The 21,370-nt window shown below is 37.5% G+C and overlaps 1 protein-coding gene across 1 annotated transcript; it reads right to left on the reverse strand.

Moving 5' to 3' along the window:
- Positions 1-19,959: 19,959 nt before the first annotated feature.
- LOC131069494 (uncharacterized) lies at positions 19,960-20,781 on the reverse strand. The gene has a single exon (XM_058004953.2). The coding sequence runs from the start codon at positions 20,779-20,781 to the stop codon at positions 19,960-19,962; it is 822 nt and encodes a 273-aa protein (XP_057860936.2).
- Positions 20,782-21,370: the final 589 nt, after the last annotated feature.

Raw genomic sequence — 21,370 nt, forward strand, 5'->3', positions numbered from 1 at the left:
CCTTTGTATATCCTCTAACAAGGTGGTTCACATCTATGGATCTGAAATCTTCTCACAAGGTAGTTTTTAATCGGACTTATCTCCTAACAAAGATTGAGATTCCTAACAGGATCTGTTCTGGTGAAGAACATTGTATGACCTTAACTAGTCTGACCTTAACTGGTCTAGTTACTATTATGCAGATAGTTACTTGTGAGTTTCATCTCACCATGGTTTTTCCCATTTGGGTTTCCACGTCAAAATCTCTTATGTTATGGTGATTGTGCTTCCTATGGGTGAATGCCTTATTTGTTGTTTGGTTTGCATTTGTGTTAGTCGGTTTGTTAGTAAAACTGTTATACCGGTTTACTGCTAAACTATTGAAGTGTTTAAGTTCAGTATTTTTTGGTATACTAATTCACCCCCCCCCTCTTAGTATTCATCAATTGGTATTAGAGCCAACCTTTCTATAAGTTTAACCACTTGGAAAGAGATATGGGGGAATACACTATGAGGGAACTTACTCATCAACTCACTCAGACTGAGAAAGCCTATAATAAACTCAATGTCAAGTATAAGGCCTCTCTAGCAAAAAGGAGAGAGCATGCTGAGAAACTAATGGAGCTAACTGAAAACAGTTCCTCTGATGAAGCGGACATGGAAGCCCTAGTTGAAGAAGTTGAAAAAATGAATGAGTCTAATGCCAACCTAAGAAGGGAATTGGAAGGACTGACTATCAGGATGTGTCAAGAGCTTGAGAACTGGAGGAAAGCTAAAGATCTAGTAAAAGACAAAGATCATGAGATCTCCAGGCTAAAGCAAGAAGTCAGTGTACTTACCGCTCATCTCCAAGAAAGAAAAGTGGAAAAAGAAGATATGCAAGGTGAACTTAACTTGGCTATTTCTGAGAATGCAACCTTGAAGGAGTCCATTGCTGCTATTACCAAAGAACTCACAGAGTCAAAGGAAATACTTGCCAAATTCAATAAGAGCACTGTTAAGCTAGAAAAAAAGCTTGAATCAGCAAAGCCGATGAAGAATACCACTAGACTTGGTTTTTCTAGTTATGAGGAAGGTGAGACCTCTGGAACAAAAGATGTAGCATCAAAGAAGCAACTGACATCAAAGGATAAAGGTAAGAAAAAGTTCAAACCTGTTTGCTTTAATTGTCTCAAGGACATACTACTAATGTATGTAGAAATAAGGCTTACAATAACTTTCCTTACTTTCTAAACAATAAGCCTAGATCCAATAGATTCAATGGAAATTGTTATGCATGCAACAAGTTTGGGCATAGAGAATTTGAATGCAAGTCTATCATGCACAACACTAGAAGGTATCCTCAAAGGAGTGAAGGAGTCTTTCTTGAACCCTCTGGGAACCGAAATCCAAACCGGTTTAATACCTATAATCATCAGTCAGGTAGCGGTGGCTATAAAGTGGCAACTAGACGGAGAGCAACCTATTTGATCTATCATGGAAATGGTCACACTGTTGCAACATGCAGAAGGAAGAATGGAAACATGAATAATGAACCTTGGAGAGCACCTGGAATGGTTTTCTATCATTGCAACAAACTGGGTCATACAACAAGATTCTGCAAGATGAGAAAGAATATATCGGATGATATACCAGTCACTCCGGAAGGAAAGATTGATGTTGAAACTATTCAAGCAGATATGAAGAAAACCTAGAAAAAGAAGCCAGAAGAAGTGTCTCTAGAAGAACCGATTTCTGCACCTAGTGTGGAAATCTCTGAACTGGCAAACTAAGCTATAGGAAAGCTTAGGGGGAAAAAAATTGGTAAAAGGTTTCAAACCTTGGTTTACACCGGTAAAAGACCTTAACCGGTATGTGATACCTATCAATTGGCAGAAGATCAGAAATGGTAAAAGGCAAATTAGGTTTTACGCCCTAATGGTGGAGCATTTATTATGGTAGGTGGAGAATTCATTTAAAAGGGATTTTCAAGTCATTTTCACTTATCAATTTTTGAGTGAAGAATTTTTCAAGTGCAGAGTGACAAAAGATGATTTGTCTTGCAATTCAGAGGGATTTCAGAACCTTGAAGAAGAATCTGAAGATAACATCAATCGGTCAAGTGTAGAACTCAAAGCGGTAACCCAACAACTAAAGTAGTGAGTGGAAAAGCAGAATTTGCAAGCCCTAAATCTTGACTTTCGAAGGTATTTTTCAAGTTTCTCTATTTATCATGGCTTCAGCATCGCACTCTAGTTCTAGTGCACCCATTGATTCAGTAGATTTCATCCAACGGAAGGCAAAATATAATGCACTATCCCAAATACCCACTAGTGTTATAGTTGAGGAGGTATTTCAGATTACATTGACTATAAAATAGAAGACCTAGGATCTCTAGTAATCCATTCTTAGTTGAGTTTGTTCTGTGGGAAGGACAAGAAGATCAAACCGGAATTCAGCATCTTGGAAAAGAAGAAGCTTCACAATGCATTCTATTTCCTTGAAGAATTTACAGATGATCACATCTGCATCATTCTAAGAAGAGTGCACGGTGACAAAATGTACTTAGAGCAGACACATGACATCACACCAAAAGTGATTCATGTCGTCACCAGTTTCTGTAACGTTGGAGAAGTGTCAGCCCTAAGGAAGATTAGCAAGACTAAAATGACCAAGCTCATCGGTTTTGTGAGCAACCAACAGGGAATGACCATCAATACCATCAAGGACAATCTGGTCAATATGCCTGCATGGTGTTAGGTTACCGGACATTCCATGCTAGCAGAATTAACTCTGTCTCTGCTGCAGTGGTAAATGCTGGCTATAGGATGATCATGGAAGATGCCTCGTTTGATTTATGCACCTATATGCAAAGGAAACTATTGGTGAACCTAAAGTCAATCAAACAGGACAATGCCTTGAGATTTAAATTCGGACAACTATTGGTCAGATTATTCTTTTACTTCCAAGGCTACTTTCCAGGAGTCGGTGATATTCAGTGGTCTGCTGACCAATCGGTTACAAAGAAAATCAGGGAAAGTCTTCAAGCGGTTGGAATTGGTTATCCTGAAGTCCTGAACAAATAATTTGATGAGTTCAGATGCAAGATGAGCCAAAGGGTGAGAATATCTGGTGATATTGTTAAGAAATATGAAGAGGACATCTGCTTTATCATCAAAGTAGATGAGTGCATAATGGAGGCTGTTGAGCCCAGAAAGGAAGAAGTGGAGCCTATGGGTTATGAGGTAATGTATGACATGCTAGACGGGTATGCTTCTACCCTACTTGCCTCACCACTTGATCCTAAGAAGAAAAGAACCGACACCTATTTGGAAAGGGTTACACTGGTTGAAGAGCCCTCAGTGAAGAAAGGAAAGGCAGTGCCATCTGTATCAGCACCGGTTACTTCAGCGAGTCCTAAAGTGACCAAGCGGTCAGCGACAAAGAAGAAATCGGAAGTTGCACCCGCCAAAGTCTTTGAGAGAAAGCGGAAGACAAAGGGCAACACACTAGACTCAAAAGATACAGAATCTGAAGAACAACCTAAGAAGACTAGGCAAACAAGAAAGAAGGCTAAGGCAACTAGTAAAGAACTGACATCATCAACACCGGTAAATATTAATATTTCCTCTTACAAACCTTTGACACATTGTCAAAGAACTATTAAGAATATTAGGAGAAAAGTGCTGATTGATTTGGCAGATTATTTTCATGATTTCAATGATAATGAGAAGGAGGAAGTAGAATAGGAAGTCATTCAGTATTTATGTATTAATGACCAGTCGCCATCAGAAATTAAATCTGTGATGTCGGATTCTTTATATAATTATTTAGACAATAAATTGTGCATTGCCATAGAAAAGGAACAGGAGATAAGAGAGGAAATATTTGCTCAATATTTTCCTGATGTGTCTAATTCTGAACTTTATGAAGTTATGGAAAAATATAAAGGTCTCTTCTTTATGCGAAGAAGGAGACTCTTGTTGCTAGAAGGGAAAGTCCCTGAGGTGGTAAAAGATACCCACTCTCATGCCCAAGCTACTCTGAAGTTGCATCAAGTGTCCGAAGCCAACAAGAAGGCTGAACAAGAACCAGAAATTACAAAACTAGATGAGGTGTATAACAGTGAAGGAGAATAGGTCACTAAGAAAATGGACCCTATTGATGTTGATGCTTTGGACAGTGAAGATGTTACTTCGGATACACCAACAGAAATGGCAGGACAGGAGAAACAGGATGAGGAAAAGAGAAAGGAGGAAGAGAAGAGGAAACAGGTAGAAGAAGAGAAGAAACAGGAAGAGGAGAAGAAGAAGGAAGAGGAGAAGAAGAAAAAGGAAGAGGAGAGGAAAGAGGAGAAGAAGAAGAAGGAAGAGGAGAAGAAGAAAAAGGAAGAGGAGAGGAAAGAAGAAGAGAAGTGGAAAGAAGAAGAAAGGAAGAAGGAGGAAGAGAAAAGAAAGAAAGAAGCTAAGGAGAAGAAGAAGGTAGAAGAAGATAAGCAAAAAGCCAAGGAAAATGAGGAAGCGACAAAGAGTGTACATGTAGAGACCCCAAAGGCAACCGGTGGTAAAGAAAAATTGGTTGACATCACCAGTCCCATTGACATCTAGTCTGCAAATGAAACGGAGCTACTGCAAATTATTAAGCTTGCTCAAGAGTGACTGGAAGCACTAAGGAGGAAAAAGGAGGAAGATGTGATTCAAACTGCGGTGGAAACTCTCACCAGTTTGATTCCCGGTACCAATCTCCCAAGTACCAATTCCTCTCTAGCTCAATTGAAGCTCCTATGTACAGTTTTAGAGGACCAAGTGCAATGTCTGGAAGATGTTGCTGAAGCCAATGCAAAAAAGAAGCATCAAAAGGCTCTGAACACTGCTTTGGTGAAGAAGTTAAATGAGCTCCGATCCAATCTATAGAAAGCACAAAAGGACATAAAAGATGTTATGGATGAGGGGAATCTACTGCTCAGTAAGATTAGTCAACCCCATCTATTTTGTGATGATGTGCTTGCACACAAGGAGAAGTTGCAATCTAACCTACAAGCATATATAAGCACCTTCAAGATGCCCTATGATTCCTTCACTGCTTATGGGCAAACCGTTCACAGGTTTCAACTTCAGGCTGCAAGAATAGAACTAGAGATCAGCAATCGGACCAGAGATTTGCAGGAACTTCAACTGGTTTTACTACCATGACTGCAAATACTTCAGAAATGCTATCTCAATCTAGATGCCTTAACGGTCACTCAAGAGATGAGTACCTTGGACGCCATGGAGGAATAGGTATCCCAGATGCAAACAGAGAGTGAGGTTGCTACCTCATTGCTTGAATCATGGTATGTATCCATGAAAACATTTATGCAAGACTTTAAATTAGTTTTTGACAAGTTTCACTCTTTATTATCATAAACACTTATTATTTTAATGATAATGAAATAGGGGTTATTCAGTTGTACTTTGTCATTGTTGGCAAAGGGGGAGTAGTATTCTATATTTAAAACTTTGATGCATGTTATGTATACTTTCATGTTTATCTCTGTAAGGGAGTAGTATAGATTGTATTTTCTACAAAAGGGGTAGTGTATATGATTAGGGGGAGTAATATTTGATTATGGCATATTTTTTTGTAAAACACTTAGATGTCAAAAAATTTCCTAAGTGTTGCCATCAATGCCGAAGGGGGAGATTGTTGACATTTTTTATGATTATGTTGTGATTCTCATTGATGGACACACACTTGCTTTGGAAACACTTTTTGTATGTATGAGTTATGCTCAATTGGTATTTGTTACAAACCGATATTATGTATTATAGCCTTTAGGCTATCGGTTTTTGCAAAAAGTGTCTACTGATCCCAAGCAGTATGAAGACCTCAAGTGGTTTGAGGATCTCAAGTGGTACGAAGGAACTGAAGCAGCAGTTATCATTTTCCCAGTCTTCATTTTTGACAATCGATAATCGGTTTAATGATTGAACCGGTATTACTTTGTGATGAGTTACCAACCGGTAATCGGTAAAGTTGTATGAACCGGTAATACTCTGTGATGAGTTACCATCCATTGACACTTTGACGGTGATTTTGTGTTGTGTTACCAAATGTGTCTAGATGCAATGAACCTAGGAACTTACAATGTAATCCTATTGGACCAACATGAAATCAGATTCCTTTATAAGGACATCATGTCTAGGGTTTTAGGAGATGTAGTTGTTAGGGTTTTTGGTGGTTGATGAGTTTTTGTATGTGCGATCTTAGAAGAGAAGACCAAGTTTGTGTGCTATAACAGAGTGTGGATTTACCAAAGACTGAAGTAATGCTGAAATGCATTAGCAATGAGCTATCATGGATCTAACCAAGCAAGTTGTGCTATTTGCTAGATCATTCACTTGTTGATTACTCACATCTTCGACAAGTCTGAAACCCTTAACCGGGTAGGCCCAGAGAAGCCTTTGTAAATCCTCTAACAAGGTGGTTCACATCTATGGATCTAAAATCCTCTCACAAGGTAGTCTTTAATCAGACTTATCTCCTAACAAAGATTGAGATTCCTAACAAGATCTATTCTGGTGAAGAACATTGTATGACCTTAACCGGTTTGGTTACTATTCTGCAAATAGTTACTTGTGAGTTTCATCTCACCATGGTTTTCCTCATTTGGGTTTCCACGTCAAAATCTCTTGTGTTATGGTGATTGTTCTTCTATGGGTGAATGCCTTATTTGTTGTTTGGTTTGCATTTGTGTTAACCGATTTGTTAGTAAAACTGTTATAATGGTTTACTGCTAAATTGTTTAAGTGTTTAAGTTTAGTATTTTTTGGTATACTAATTCACCCCCCCTCTTAGTATTCATCACCTTACCCTTACCAGGAAAAAAGTTTTGTACATAGAAAAATATACATACCAATAGTGAGCCATATTTGAAAGATTGCTTCTTGTCCTTCTTAATCCTTTCCATGTTCACCATAAATTGGATTTTAATCATCCCATAGATATCATAGGTTGCATCCTCCTTGATGATTCGATAGGAAACATGTATGGCACTGCTCAACAAAATATTCATCTGACTTGATTGGTAAACCCTATAACTCGACACTGCAGAGGCAAATACTACTTCAACATCCTCAATATGAGTGATTGTCATTGCTCGACTATCACATCAAGATTTGGTTAACCAGATGACTTCAGATGATGAAATTGTTCTTAAGGTCAATGATTCACTGGTTGCACTAAACCCTGTGACTCTTAGAATCACATCTTTTGTGATCTTAATTGGTGCCTGAGTTTCTAGCCATAGAAATTAATCATGAACTCTGCTCAATACATACCTAACTCAGTCAACATGAAACTAATCTGGAAAAAATGATAGCATTTGACAAACCATTGGTCTTTAGAGGTTGATATTCTGCCTTCAACTAATCATTAGCACATAACACTTTAAATTCATTCTGAATAAATTTGTCTCTGAGTTCTTCGAGCTTATAGTGAATGTAGGAACGAATGTCTTCAACCAATAATACACTAGAGGGCACAGATGATAGGCACCAGTCATGTCAATCTCACTGGCTTTCATCGGATGCAGCATGAACTAGGGTTGGGGTTTTTTGATAGCTTCCACCAACACTGGGGTCGATATCGACGCTGCCATGATGACCTTCAAACAAAATTTTCTCAAACAGGGTTTGAATACCTTTTTTTTTTTGAACTACCAACCACCACTATCACTTTGCTAGAACATTTTACACAAATATTACTAGCAAGATTTCAATCGCCTTTGAATGCACGAGAGCTCAGGAAAACTTACAAGAAAATCAGGGTAAATGAAAATGTGTTGACATTTCCTTATTTAACTGTTGAGATTTATCAGCGTAATGATACAACGGTTAGTTTTGAAACTTACAACTTAAAGTACACCAATTTGCCTTAATCGTTTGTTTGTTACCGACAACGATGCACAAACAACTAACTCACATGACATTCTTCAACCAGGAACTTTTAGACTAGTTTTTTTTTAAGCATCTCAACTATGCAGATAAACAGAACCTTATATTTGTTAAGAGGACTCAAAAGTAATCTTACCATATGTGCTCCCCCTGAGCATCAGTATGCCTAGTTTGAAGAGGAATTGTCATCACCGGTGGATGATGACTTAGTTTCTGGAAGGTTTTCTCCTTCTTTGCTTTCTTTTCTCTTAATCCATGTTTTTTTAATTTCATTCCCCACCTCTTCAATTCTCTTCTTTCCTTTCAATTCATTTTGTTTGTTCTTCTTGCCAGGCTAGCTCTTGATTCCAGACCGGTTATAGAATTGATTCCTACACTCTCTAGCTAAATGACTGATCTTATGGCAATTGAAACATGCCATACTAGTTTTCCTCCACAGTCTTTTTATTAAGACTAACCGATTTGAATGGTAGTCTTGATACATTTGACTTGAGCTTGCATTCTTTAGATTTGTGTCCAAACTTATTGCATGTGAAGCAATGTCCATGAAAACTTCTTATATTTGACATACAGCTAGATTGAGATCTACACTCATAAGCAATGTGGGCATACTTATGACAATTATGGCAGTAACCATCAAATGTGAAATTCTTCTTTCGACTAACCGATTTATTTCTACAGTCATTAGTCTCATGACCTAATGTACCACAATGATTACAGGAGGATTTAGAAAACTTCATACCTTTCACTTCAGAATGGTTCCTTTGATCATCCTTCATCCTTTTGGATTTAGATGATTCTCTAGTTTCCATAGGACCTATACCAGGGTAACCAAGACCAGTTGTTTCTTTAGTTCTTCTCTGAGCCTTCAATTGTTTATATAACTTCTCAGATCTTTCATTGTATTTTCTTAGCTTCTCATTTCTCTCATTCTCAGCTTTCAACTCACTCTTGAGTTGTTCAATCTCTTTCACCATCTTTTATATTTCTTTTGTGTTGTCATGTAGTTGCTTGTGTATGTATTCATTCTCCCGAGTGAGAATTCATATTTCTCAATCATGATCGTATCATTTTATCTCAGAGCATCTTCAGCAAGCCTCCTAGCTCTTTCAGCCTTTGACAGTTCTTCTTCTGCTTCCCTTTTTCTTTCATCAACACTTATGCTGGCTTCCAGTGTCTCAGTCATTCTTACGACCTAACCTTCATGTTCTATTTTGAGATGTGTGATTTCTTCGACCAGCTTCTTGTTCTTTTCCATGAGTTCTGAGACTGCTTCTTCAGCTGCTTCAGATCCACTCTGTTCAGAGAGTTGATCTATGATGTCCTGACTCTCATTTAGCTGTTGAGCTAATTCCTTCCTTTTTGTAAGAGATTTTTTTAGTCTCTTTCAGCTAAGAAATAATTTTATTTGCTTCATCAATCTGCTTCTGATACCGGTATTCTTCCATGATCTTTATCCTCAACTTGTCAAGCTTCACTTCAGAGGAATTTGGCTCTGATACCAATTGTTAGTCCCAACCGGTGTTGAGAGGGGAGGGGTGAATCAACACTTTACCGGTTTTAAAAAATTAAAATATTTAACTCAAATTTGTACTAACTTATCATTCATCAATATAAACATTTAGTGCGGAGGATTATGCATGCATGAAAAGATGCACAGTGACACCAAGATTTATCTTGTGGAAACCCAAATGGGAGAAAACCACGGTGTGACTAGGAACTCACAAATTTTGTACTCTTCTGGAGTACGTCCGGTAAAGAGCCATCCCTGTTAGGATATTACAAAGACACTATTAGGTGCCACCCGGTTAAGGGAATTTTTCTAAGGCATGTCAGTGACTTTACCCTGTTAGAGGTATCCTTGTTAAAGGTCTTAAGATCATCAATTAAGATGACACTCTGTTAAGGGAGTTTTACAATGGGACCTGTTAGAGTCCACCCTAATAAGGGATTTTGGTTGCAATGGTTAGAAAGAACTGGAGGATGATCTGTTGGAATAGATACTGATAGCTTGATCAGATCACACTATAAAAACAAACTCTATCTGTATCGGTTGTATCTTCTTTGCACACCACTGGCTTCCTGCATATACATTCAGCTATGCACTCTATCAGTTCTCTATCCTTCGACTCTACACTTATGTCGGTCCTCTGACCTTTGGCTCTGTACTATTCTTTGCTCCCCTTGTATTCACACTTTCTCACATCACTCTCCACATGAGCGACAACTCTCTCTTTTAAAAATTATGTGAACTTATTACACTTTCAATCTGTCACTAACTTTCCCTCCAAAACATCAGATTTAAAAATCTGTAACCGCGCCATAAATTACTCTACAAAAATCATTCCATGAATCTTTGACAAAATAGTCATTCATGCCGATAAGTCTGCCAGTTGATTGGAGAAGAGTGCTGGTTTAACTAGATGTTAACTGAACATTACCAAGTCTGTCGGTTACAGACTCTACCGGTGTACCGATCAAAATCTACCAAATCGGTTATCTCTTGTATACTAGTTAAATAACTACTTAGCCGATTATACCATTTTTTTTACTGCTTATCTGGTTTCCTTCTTCTGTGTCGGTCTACTCACTACCTGCCAGTTGGCCTCCTGTGTGCCGGTATACTCACTACTTGCCCTATTGTGTCCGTCTCCTTACTGCTTGCCCTTTTTACACATTGCTTAGCCGGTTAACCTATGTATATTGGTCTACTTATTACCGATAGACTGTGAAGACTTGGAAGATGATGTTGCCAACAATGACAACCATATAATGTACCAGTCATTCAAAATGTACCAAAATGCCAATAGGGTCTTCTTTCTAGATTCTGCTCCAGGTACATTTTATTTAGTGTTTTGTATTTATGCACTCTAGTGAATATCTTGGATGTTTTAGCTCCTGGGATCCCTTTCTTTGTCTGGGATGACTCATCTTTGGCTATTATTTCTGTATTTCCATCCTTTTGTCTTCTTTGAGCCTTGTATACATCATTTTGCAATCATTTTTCTTTTTGCAAATGCATTGAGATAAAGTTCCACTATGCTTTGCATGCTTGGGATCTTGCACATCTTGTGCCTTATTGTACTCTCACTCCACTATAAAGTGTCATAGGGGGGTTTAATGTTTGTCTTTGTTTACCATCTACCTTTGTCAGGTGAGTGTTCCTTCCACGACATTAACCTCATGATGTGTGTCAAGTGAGTGTTCCTTCCACGACACTAGCCTTTATATGTGTTTGTACTTTTTGTTGCACTCTTGATGTTCCTAGTTCTTCATCATGCAATTTTTCTTGGCATTCAATTTCAATGTACCTGTCACCTCTCCCTTGTCAGCATTATGGGGGGGTTTCTCCTATTGGTTGTTGGTTCTAATGCTTCCTTGGTTCGTTGGAGTGAGCTATGTATTAAGTATTTGTTCCTATGTACTAGATGGATGCAGTGGTTGGTTACTTATGCATTCCGATGAAATGGATCATTTACCATATGGACACTCTTTCATTCCTATTTTTGGAGGCAACCTTCCATCTTCGATTGATCATCTCTTCAGACTTTGGTGTATTTTCCATCTGTATCTTTGAGTTCAGTTGTTTGCCTTTGTTTGCCATTTGATTCAAGTAGTGTTATTTGAGGGCACTCATGCAGATTACAATCTTCTCTACCTGATCATCTTCTATTTTAGTGGAGGTTCTTCAGATCGATAGTTATTCTTCGACATAGTTTGCAGCTTCATTCTTCAGTGGTATTCTTCATGTTCATCCTTTGTTCCCGCTTTCTGGAACATTCTCTAGTTTGGAGGCTTCTTCAGTCCTTCACTAGTCTTCATCTCTTTTTGGAGTAGATTTTTTTTCCATGTGGTTTTCTCTATTTCCCTTCTTTACAGATACTCTTTTGCACTTGGGTACCTCATCAGGCCTAGTTGTCGGGACCCATTGTTAATTTCATGCATTTTGTTTACATGAATTTTTAATCCTTAGTTGTTTTTAGCTACTCCCTAAGTTCATCTTAAGGGGGGGTGTTAGAGTTATCAAGTATTAGCTAATAATTATTTATTTAATTATTAATCTATTATCCTCTACACTTAAGCTAAACTTAGGCATTTAATAATATTGTAAGTATTTAATCATTATTCTAATTATTAAATACACATTATCCCTTTAGGGTTTCTTTAGGGTTGCACAACTTTAGGGTTGCATAATCTCGTTTTATAAGGATTGTATTGTATTTATTTTTTATTCCCTCTCTGAATGATAATATTTTTCTTCAGAGCCATTATTGCTATTTTTCCTTCATTCTTCTCTTGTGACGAGTATTTTGTTTGTAGGTGTTCTTGGGATCTTTGAAGTTGTATTTCTCAACTTCTTCAATTACACTAAGATGTGTACATTATAATCGCATAATGAATTGAAGAATCTTCATTAATAAAAAATCCATGTGATTTAAATTGATGCAATTGATGCTCATCTTCTTTTTATATATAGATAGTTTTAGTTATCTATTTATTTTAAATTATTTTATTTATTTTTAAATTAAAAATATTTATCAATATTATAAAAAATGTTATATTATTTTATTAATATTAAAAAAAAAGTTGTATTAAAAAATGTAAGAATGACACAGATAAAGATATCCTTCAAAAAAATGAATTTTTCTTTAAAATATTAAATGATAATTTTTCATTCAACAAATAAGGATATTGTTTCTAAAAATGAATTTTATGTATACCCAATCCACTTATATCCTTATTTGATGATTTTATTGGTAAACTAGAAAGTTTCATAATGAAATTAAATTCTATCTTTATTGATGATTTGAATGGTAAACTATAAAGTTTCAAAATGAAATTCATTAGAAAGATCTACTCGAACCAATGCTAGAGATCTTGATCGAAATGTTTTTCTGTGTTCTTTATATCAGCATTGAATAAGTTGATAAGAATCTTTTTTTCCTTTTATTTCTTCCAAATGCTTCTAATGTAAAATTATATTTACATAAACAAACAATAGAGAAAAAATTATTCCATTCTCCTCTCCACTCAGTTGCTTCCAATATTCATCTATTCCATTTCTATTATCATTATTTTTTTGTCACTCTCTAAAAAATCATTTGAAATTTTAAGAGGAAAAAAAAATCATTCTTGAAAGATTTGCTAAAGAATATTATAAATTTAACACAATTAATTACTCAATGTAAAAAAAAAATTGTTCATAGAATTTAACAAAATATTTTTCTTATTTTCTTAAACAAATACTAACTTTTATTAGAATTATAAAAATCCTTTCAGTCTAAGTAAATATAATGCAATGATAGAAAATAGATTAATTCCATAAATGACATTATGAGATGTTGCAGCCATGAAATTTGTTTAAGAGAAAATTATTTCATCAAAATTTATTTTGGATTATCATCCCAAATTAGTCATTTTGTTTAAATTAATAATAAAAGCTCAATATTTCAAAATATTAACTATTACTTGAATTGCAACTACAAGCTCGTTCACAAAAGAAATCAAACATATTATAATCAATATAATTTAAAAACACAAATTGCATCACAAGTAGTCATTGCTCAAAATTGAGCAATCAACAAAAAGTAAGTTTTAATATGAAAGTAACACTAAACGAGGATATTATAGATAGTAGTGAATTGTTTGTTTTATAGCACTGAATTCTTTCATTATTTTAAGTTATTCAGTATTATACAAACTAAACCATTCAAATTACAAGATTAATAATAGCTAATCATAAGTGGTTATATTTTTTATTATAAAGTTGTTGGAGCAATACAAAAGATTAAAAATTATATTATTTATTTTTTATTTTTTAAATTAATGATTACTTAAATATATTTTTTATTTAAAAATTATTGTTTACTTCCACTTAGATTGCTTTTTAATTGTTTACTTGTTATATATAGTATGCATGCATGTATGTATGTATGTATATGTATCTTTTAAATAAATTCTATATAAAAAATATATTAATGAATTTTCAAAATCATGTAAATAATAAAAATAATATTTTTTAAAATAATTAAAAAATAAAAATAAATTACCTATAAAATTCTTATTATTTAAATAATATTATTATCATGACCCTATTTTGAAAATTACAAAATAATTTATACCTATTTGATTTTTTTAATTTTTCTTAAAAATTCGAATTACAATAAAATATTATTTTTATTTATATTAAATATATATTATTATTTTTTGATCAGTAATTTTGTAGTATATTGATTCAGAAAAAGATATACAATCATTCAAGGCCATACAAGATTTAAACATTGGCCCAAAATCTAACAGTCTTGACCTATTATGGAGATCATTCAAAGCTAAAAACAAGGAAATAAGAAACCAGTTATGTGCATCTATGCACTAAAATATTACAGTCATCCATAAAAGTATAGTTTTTTAAAACCAGAAGTAGAAGTAAAAGAAAAACAAATATTATAGACCCATGGCCGCTTAGTTGCTATCACTCAAGTTCGCTTGCTCCTCATTTGTGATATCCGCCAGTGCTTTTCCCTTTGCTGCTTCGCTCTTCATTTTCGGGATGCAATCCGGACTCCCAAAATCAGGGTCACCTTCTAGACTAGCTAATAGTTGGATGGCCCGCCCTTCCTCAAATCAGTCTCGCAACTCTCTCCCAACCTCCATACACACCACCACCTTGAGGGTCTTCAAAACTTCATCTGTTCTGATTAGCTTGACGCAGAGCTTCATGGCTTCCCAGCCAATACGAGCTCACTCACAACATTGCTCCTTAATATGATTTTCCGACCCTCGGACAAAGGGCAATATCTCCTCCTCAACATCTCCCTCCTGAATGTGGATTCTTGTCTGAGGGACAACCCACTCCAAAATGGAGTCAAGGTTGATCAGATATTCCCCATCTATCAACTTTGTCAACATGAGCTTTATTTTCTCTACCTCTGGTTTGAATTCGCATGCCCAGGCCATAATCAAGGAGTACACCTCCATATTCGTCCTGTAACGAAATTGAATGTGCGACAACTCCTCTCCTAGCATTAGGCGCGTCACACTCCACAATTTCTCTTCTTTGTACTTGAATATTCCCTGCATTCTTTTATCCGACACCGTCCCCAGAAATGGAACCAATTTCTTCTCAGTTCTTAGAGTAAAATTTGCCTCCATTTAACTTGCACAAATTGTTAACTCCAAACTCTACAATTCAAATGACATCAAAAACATTTATCAATCAATTTATTACAGACTCAATACTTCACTCACAAACCGAAGTAGTTAATTCCTTCGTCGTTGTTTACGACGGGTCATAAATGCAGAATCAATGATATAAAAGGAATGAGATTTCGCAGCAGATTTGCTGCACTCTGCCATCATCTCTAACAGGTACTCTGCACTCGACAACTTCCTCATTAATTACAGTGTCTTTAAGAGGGCGTACTTGTCATTACAGGCTGCCTTGTGTGCATGTTGATTGTTTCATGCTTCTAGGACTGCATTAAATCCACTTCCACACTCTGCCATCTCTCTTTGGCCATTTGGCTTGTCATGTCACATCCTATGTTGGAGAGTAGGTCTACCACTGCATTGGCACCTCGCCTGATGTGGGAGACCCAAAACCCCTCAAAGAGGTTGAGTTTCTCTCGGATGATCTCCACCCAACGGGATAATTTCCATGATGGGGTATTGCCCTTAGCAATTGCATTGATGACCACTTGGGCATCTCCTTCTAGGTGCAGCCTTGGGATTTTCATGTTTAAAGCCAATTCAGTTGCCATAAGTGCCGCATGTACCTCTACTTCATTATTTTTTCCATCTTGCAGTCGATGTGCTCCCTTGAAAAGGATGACCCCTTTATCATTTCTCGCAACTACTCCCACTCCTGAGGTTCCCGGGTTTCCCCTAGATGCCCCATCGAAGTTTATTTTTACCCACTCCTTGCTCGGCGGTTCCCATGTAACCTCCTCTTTTTCTAAAGGGGTATTAACCCTCAGGGACCCATTAACAGGTTGACAACTCACAAGAGGCCACTTAGCTTGAATATCCCTATCCTCGCTAGTGTAAGGGTATTTTGCCAGATTATGGTTTTTGGCTGCCACTGATACGGATTCTGCTATCACTCTTTCTACCCTTAACAACAAAATATCCATTGATTCTTCTTTTTCTTGTAATATCCTTATGTTTCTCTCCTTTCAAATCTCCCAGACAATGAGGGATGGTGCCACTAACCATAAACTAGAAAAAACAGACCTACGGCTTGGTATATTCCACCTGGAAAAAAGATCAAGGACTGTATTAGGTAGAGGGACCGTCCATCCTAGCTTCCCTAAGAGGAAGCTCCATACCTTTTGTGCTTCCTCACATTGTAGAAGCAGGTGATCCAGGGATTCCTCTACCTTATTGCACATTATGCATCTGAAAGGACCCATGAAGCCCAGTCTACACAATCTTTCCCCTGTCAGGATGCGCTTTTTCAAAACCAACCATGCAAAGGCTCCTACTTTTGGGAGGATTGGGGAGCTCCACATAATTTTTATTGGCCATTCCTTTCTTTCTTCTAGTTTGTCAAGAATACTGTAACCAATCTTGACCGAGTACTGCCCCAATTTTGAACCACACCATCTTATGGTGTCTTCCTTAGTGGACAACATAGGGGTGTACTCCTGCATGATACTCTTTAACAGGTCTTTTTGATTTGTTGGAAAGGGTAGATTTTCTACGTCTTTCCATTCACACAGGTCTACCCCCTGGACCCTGCTTTTCATGAGAAAATCTCCTACATTTTCTCCCCACTGGATTTTAGTGACCTGTATAATATTCTCAATATCTTGTCTATCTAAGAGAGCTAGCCTCCCCTCCCATGATTCTATCCAAAAATTGGCCACTGTCCCATTGCCTATTTCCCAAGTGATGGGCTCAGTAATGACATGTCTGCAGGAAGCAATAAAATTCCATATGGCTGAGCCTTTTAGTAAGGTGCTGATAGTGAATATGCGTTCCTTGCTCATCTAGTCTAGGTACTTATGTTTTATTATTTGTACCCATTTCTGATTCGGCTGGGAGCAAATCTGTGAAATCACTTTTGCCCATTGCTTCATTTAGGAGTTTCCAGTTTCTCAGTCCTACACCCCCTGCCTGTTTGGCTTAACAAACTTTATCCCACACAACCAAGGGAATTTTTTCATTTGTTTCTTTGTCATTCCAAAGAAAATTTCTCATCCCCCTGTTTATACAGTTAATCACTTTCTTCGGAATCTTGAAGGCTGACATGGAGAAAATGGGAAGAGCAGAGAGGACCGCTTTGAGAAGCATAATCCGCCCAAACAAGGTAAGCCATTTACTCTTCCACCCTTCAAGGTGATTTGCACAAACATCAATGAGGTTTTTCCATAGGGTAGGGCCATTATTCCCACCAAATAAGGGGGTACCCAAAAACTTTCCTGGTAGGGAACCCATTTTGACTCCTAGGATATTTGAAATTTCTTATTGTCTGTCGACCCCTATGTTAAAGAAAATAGCTTCTGATTTGGCCTAGTTAACCTGCTGACCACTTGCTCTGCAAAAAACATCTATTGTCCTTCGAATCACTTGGGCCTCTTGAAGTGAAGACTACCCACATAGTAGAGTATCATCCGCGAATTGTTGATGTGTAACTAGCTCCATTCCCTCAACAATTTTAATTCCTTTCCACATTCCTCGTTGTTATTGTGATCGAATTAGTCTTCCCAAGACTTCCACCAATATAATGAACAGGAAAGGTGATAATGGCTCACCTTGTCTAAGCCCACGTGTTGTTTGAAAGAAGCCTTGCGGGCTACCATTAACCAAGATAGAAGTCCACACCCCCCCTATACAAGCCCGTATCCAGCTAATCCATTCTTTGGAGAAGCCAAAACTCTATAAAACCTGAAGAAGAAATTCCCGATCCACCATGTCATATGCTTTTCTAATGTCTAATTTGATCAACATTTGATCCAATTTTGGTTACGAATTGTGTGGATAGCCTCATGGGCAATTATTATTCCCTCCACAATCGATCTACCTAGGACAAAGCCACTCTGTTCTTATGAGATGATCTGACTTAGCAATGGTTTCAATCTATATGAGATCACTTTAGTTATCACTTTGTAAATGGTGTTGCACAAAGAAATTGGCCTGAATTCATTGAAAGAAGTAGGGTGATCCACTTTGGGGATAAGGGAAAGTAGTGTGCAGTTTAGCTCCTTTGCAACACTCACCTTGCTCCATGATTCCTCCACTACTGCCCAAACATCATTTCCTACAATCTCCCAGAAGGTTTGGTAGAAAAAATCCAGGAAACCATCCGGCCCTGGAGCTTTATCTCCTGCCATACTAAAGACCGCTTTTCAAACCTCCTTAGCTTGAATGGGTTTCATAAGTGCCTGGTTTCGTGCGTCTGTTATCAGCTCTGGGATAACATTAAGCCCATTTTGTTGGTGCTCCGAATTGGTAGAACTTTCCTTAGATAGTAATTCTAGAAAGAACTCAACCGCCTCTTTATTTATGTCCTCCAAATTGTCTAGTAAGACATTCTCACTGTTGTATATGGTTGTGATTTTGTTCCGGGATCTTGTCGCCTTTACCGAGTTGTGAAATTTTTTTGTATTTCTATCCCCTTCCTTTAGCCAACACTCTCTCGACTTTTGTCTCCAGTATATCTCCTCTCGGGCCAGAACTTCACTATATTGTCCTTTGAGGTCTCTCTTCTGCAAGAACATCTCAGATGTCATCCCCTTTTGAATTATATCTTCTTGCAAGGCCGCTAGCCTATCCTCCAGATCTCTTTTATTTGCAAATATATTTCCAAACTTGATTCGGTTCCACTCTTTGATTTTAGACTTAACAAACTGCAACTTCTTGATGAAAACAAAAGCCTTAGTACCACAAATCTCTGGGGGCCCCAACCACCATTCCTTGATTAAATCCCTCAAGATTCCATCCCTCAGCCACATTTTTTCAAATTTGAAAGGACCTCTAATGGGGGGGCCATCGAAAGCTATGGTGAGCTCCACTGGTAGATGATTTGAAGCAACCATTGGTTGGATATTTGAGGCAAAAAGGAGATTGGTTTCCACCCAGGGTCCTCCCAAGAAAAAATGGTCAAGCTTCTCTGCTATATGGTGCCCTAAGATCCTTCGATTAGACCATATGAACTATCCTTCCTTGGATTTGACTTCCCTGAGTCCATTGTCAGCCACAAAATTTTGAAAATTTACTTGGGTCGTAGAAGGTCCTCCCTTGCACCCCGATTTATCACTCAGATCCAATATAGCATTGAAGTCACCCCCAATAATAATAAAACCACCTTCCAGATCTCAAATGAGGGAAGACAGGGGCTTCCAATTTTTTTTTTGAAGATTTGGTTTTGATGGTCCATAAACATTGATCAAGGTGAAATTAGCATTTAGGGGATAGGAATGGACCTTACATACCTGCCACATACTGGAAGCAAAAACTTCCTCAACCTTGTGATTGTTCACATTCCAGAGGATACCCAGACCTCCCGAGGCTCCCTCTGAATCTACAAAGACCCCCATCCACTACTTCTAGGATCCCATGAGTACCTTAGCTTCCTCTTTGTTCATCTTAGTCTCTTGTAAGAAAACTACATTTGGCCTTAATTGATCTAACCCTCGTTTGATCAATCAGCGTTTGTCAGGGGCATTGCAACCCCTGACATTCCAGGTTATGATTTTCATTGTCCTTCAAGAAGGGTGACACCCTTCCCTACTATTAATTTACTTTAGCCTTTGGTACTTCCATCCAGTGCAATCTTGAACTGATTTGACTTTCTGCCTCTGGATCTCTTTTCCCCCATCCGCACCTTGTTACACACAAGCTCCGTTTTCTCTATTGTCCTTGTCTCCAGAATATCTTCCTCATCCATCCATCCCCATTCATCCTCATCATCAGCTCCATCAGATTCTCTATTTTCCTTGGATTCATCCTTGTCAGTCCCCAATTCCTTATCCTTCTCAGAGTGTTGTACTATCTCTGAACTAACTCCTGTTTCCATGAGAGGAATGACCCTGGATTTAACCTCATCCAAAATATCAAATTCTTTCTATACTCTTGCAATGGCCTCTTCTACCCAACCTATGGCCTCCATATGTTTGTTAATAAGAGCAACATCTGTTACAATTTCTTCCACCTCCTGGGTGGTATTGTTGTGGGTCATCAAGACCTCCCCCTGAATAAAGGGATTTTGCAGAGGTTGAGTCATGTCCTCATTTGATCTCATCTCCTTCCTTGTATTTTCCTTGTTCATGTAGAAGGTAACCTCATCTTCTATCGTTGTCTCCACAGTTTTCCCTTTAGGGCTTATTAAACAGGTTTCCTCCATGTGTCTTTCTTTATTGCAATGCTTGCATATTTTGTTAGATTCCTCCACCTCGATATTTTGAAGCCACTGTCCTGCATTTGTTATGATCTCAACTTGTTCTGGAACTGGGTAATAGGGTTTCCACCTAATACATATTCGTGCATACATACTGAAGTCTTTGGACTCAATAGCCTCATCCACTTTGATGTAGAATCCCAGTTTGTTACCTAGGGTTTGGAAGAACTCCTCATTCCAGTATTCTTTAGGAAGGTTATATAATGTTAGCCAGACGGGTACCTCTTCAATCGGAGCCAACACTGGATTGAAGTTAGGTTCCCAATCCCTAACATACAAACCCCTTCCACCCATGAAAAAAGGTTCGTTATTTAAAATTCCTTGCTTATCCTTATCGTCTTCAGTGATTACCAAGAAAAACCCATTTGGAAGGGTTTTGAGTTTGATTTTGCATTTCCAATTTTCAACACACCAGCCTTTCATCTTACCCACCAATGACCAATCACTGAAACATTTTACAAATAATCCCCTCTCCCAGAAGAAGGCCATAGAGTCGTTCTGGCTTTTGTTGTCTATCATCAACTAAACTTTCTCCGTTCTCATGCCCTCTTTTCGCTCCGGGACCTTTGTCAGCTTTTGAAAATTCCTTCTAGGTCACCATTCTTTCTCTTGGCAATGTTGCTATATAGTTTTTGGGTCGTACTCCTTATTGTGATGCCCTTGGGTTCTAGTAATCTCCTTTCTCAAATATTTGGATTCTCGGGCTAACACTTCCTCCCCCCATTGCTTATGGGGATGAAAGAACCTGTCCTGATCCTCCCAAGCCTTGCTTGGATTTTGCCAAGGGGGTTTACCATGTCGTGACTGCGTGAAATTCTACCGCATTCCCTGATTTGCATATCTTCGACCCTGAGAGCAACCTCCTCGCGGTCGAAAAACCTGCAACTCCCTCTGTCGAAACCCTAGTCTCCTCTGCCGCTGCTCCATCTCCTTCTCTCTTTCTTCAAATTACCTTAATTAAATATATATTATTACTATCATTATAAAAGCTTTTTATTAATATACAAAAGTTTATTTAAAAACTTAAATAAAATCGATATTATAGATATTTTCAATTAATCAAATTTTATTCTTTTTA

The sequence above is a fragment of the Cryptomeria japonica genome, chromosome 3, assembly GCF_030272615.1.
Source record: "Cryptomeria japonica chromosome 3, Sugi_1.0, whole genome shotgun sequence".
In the NCBI taxonomy this organism is placed as follows: Eukaryota; Viridiplantae; Streptophyta; class Pinopsida; order Cupressales; family Cupressaceae; genus Cryptomeria; species Cryptomeria japonica.

Excerpts from the sequence above, each read along its gene's own strand:
- LOC131069494 (XM_058004953.2), bottom strand. The coding sequence starts at position 20,781 with ATGGCCTTCTTCTGGGAGAGGGGATTATTTGTAAAATGTTTCAGTGAT.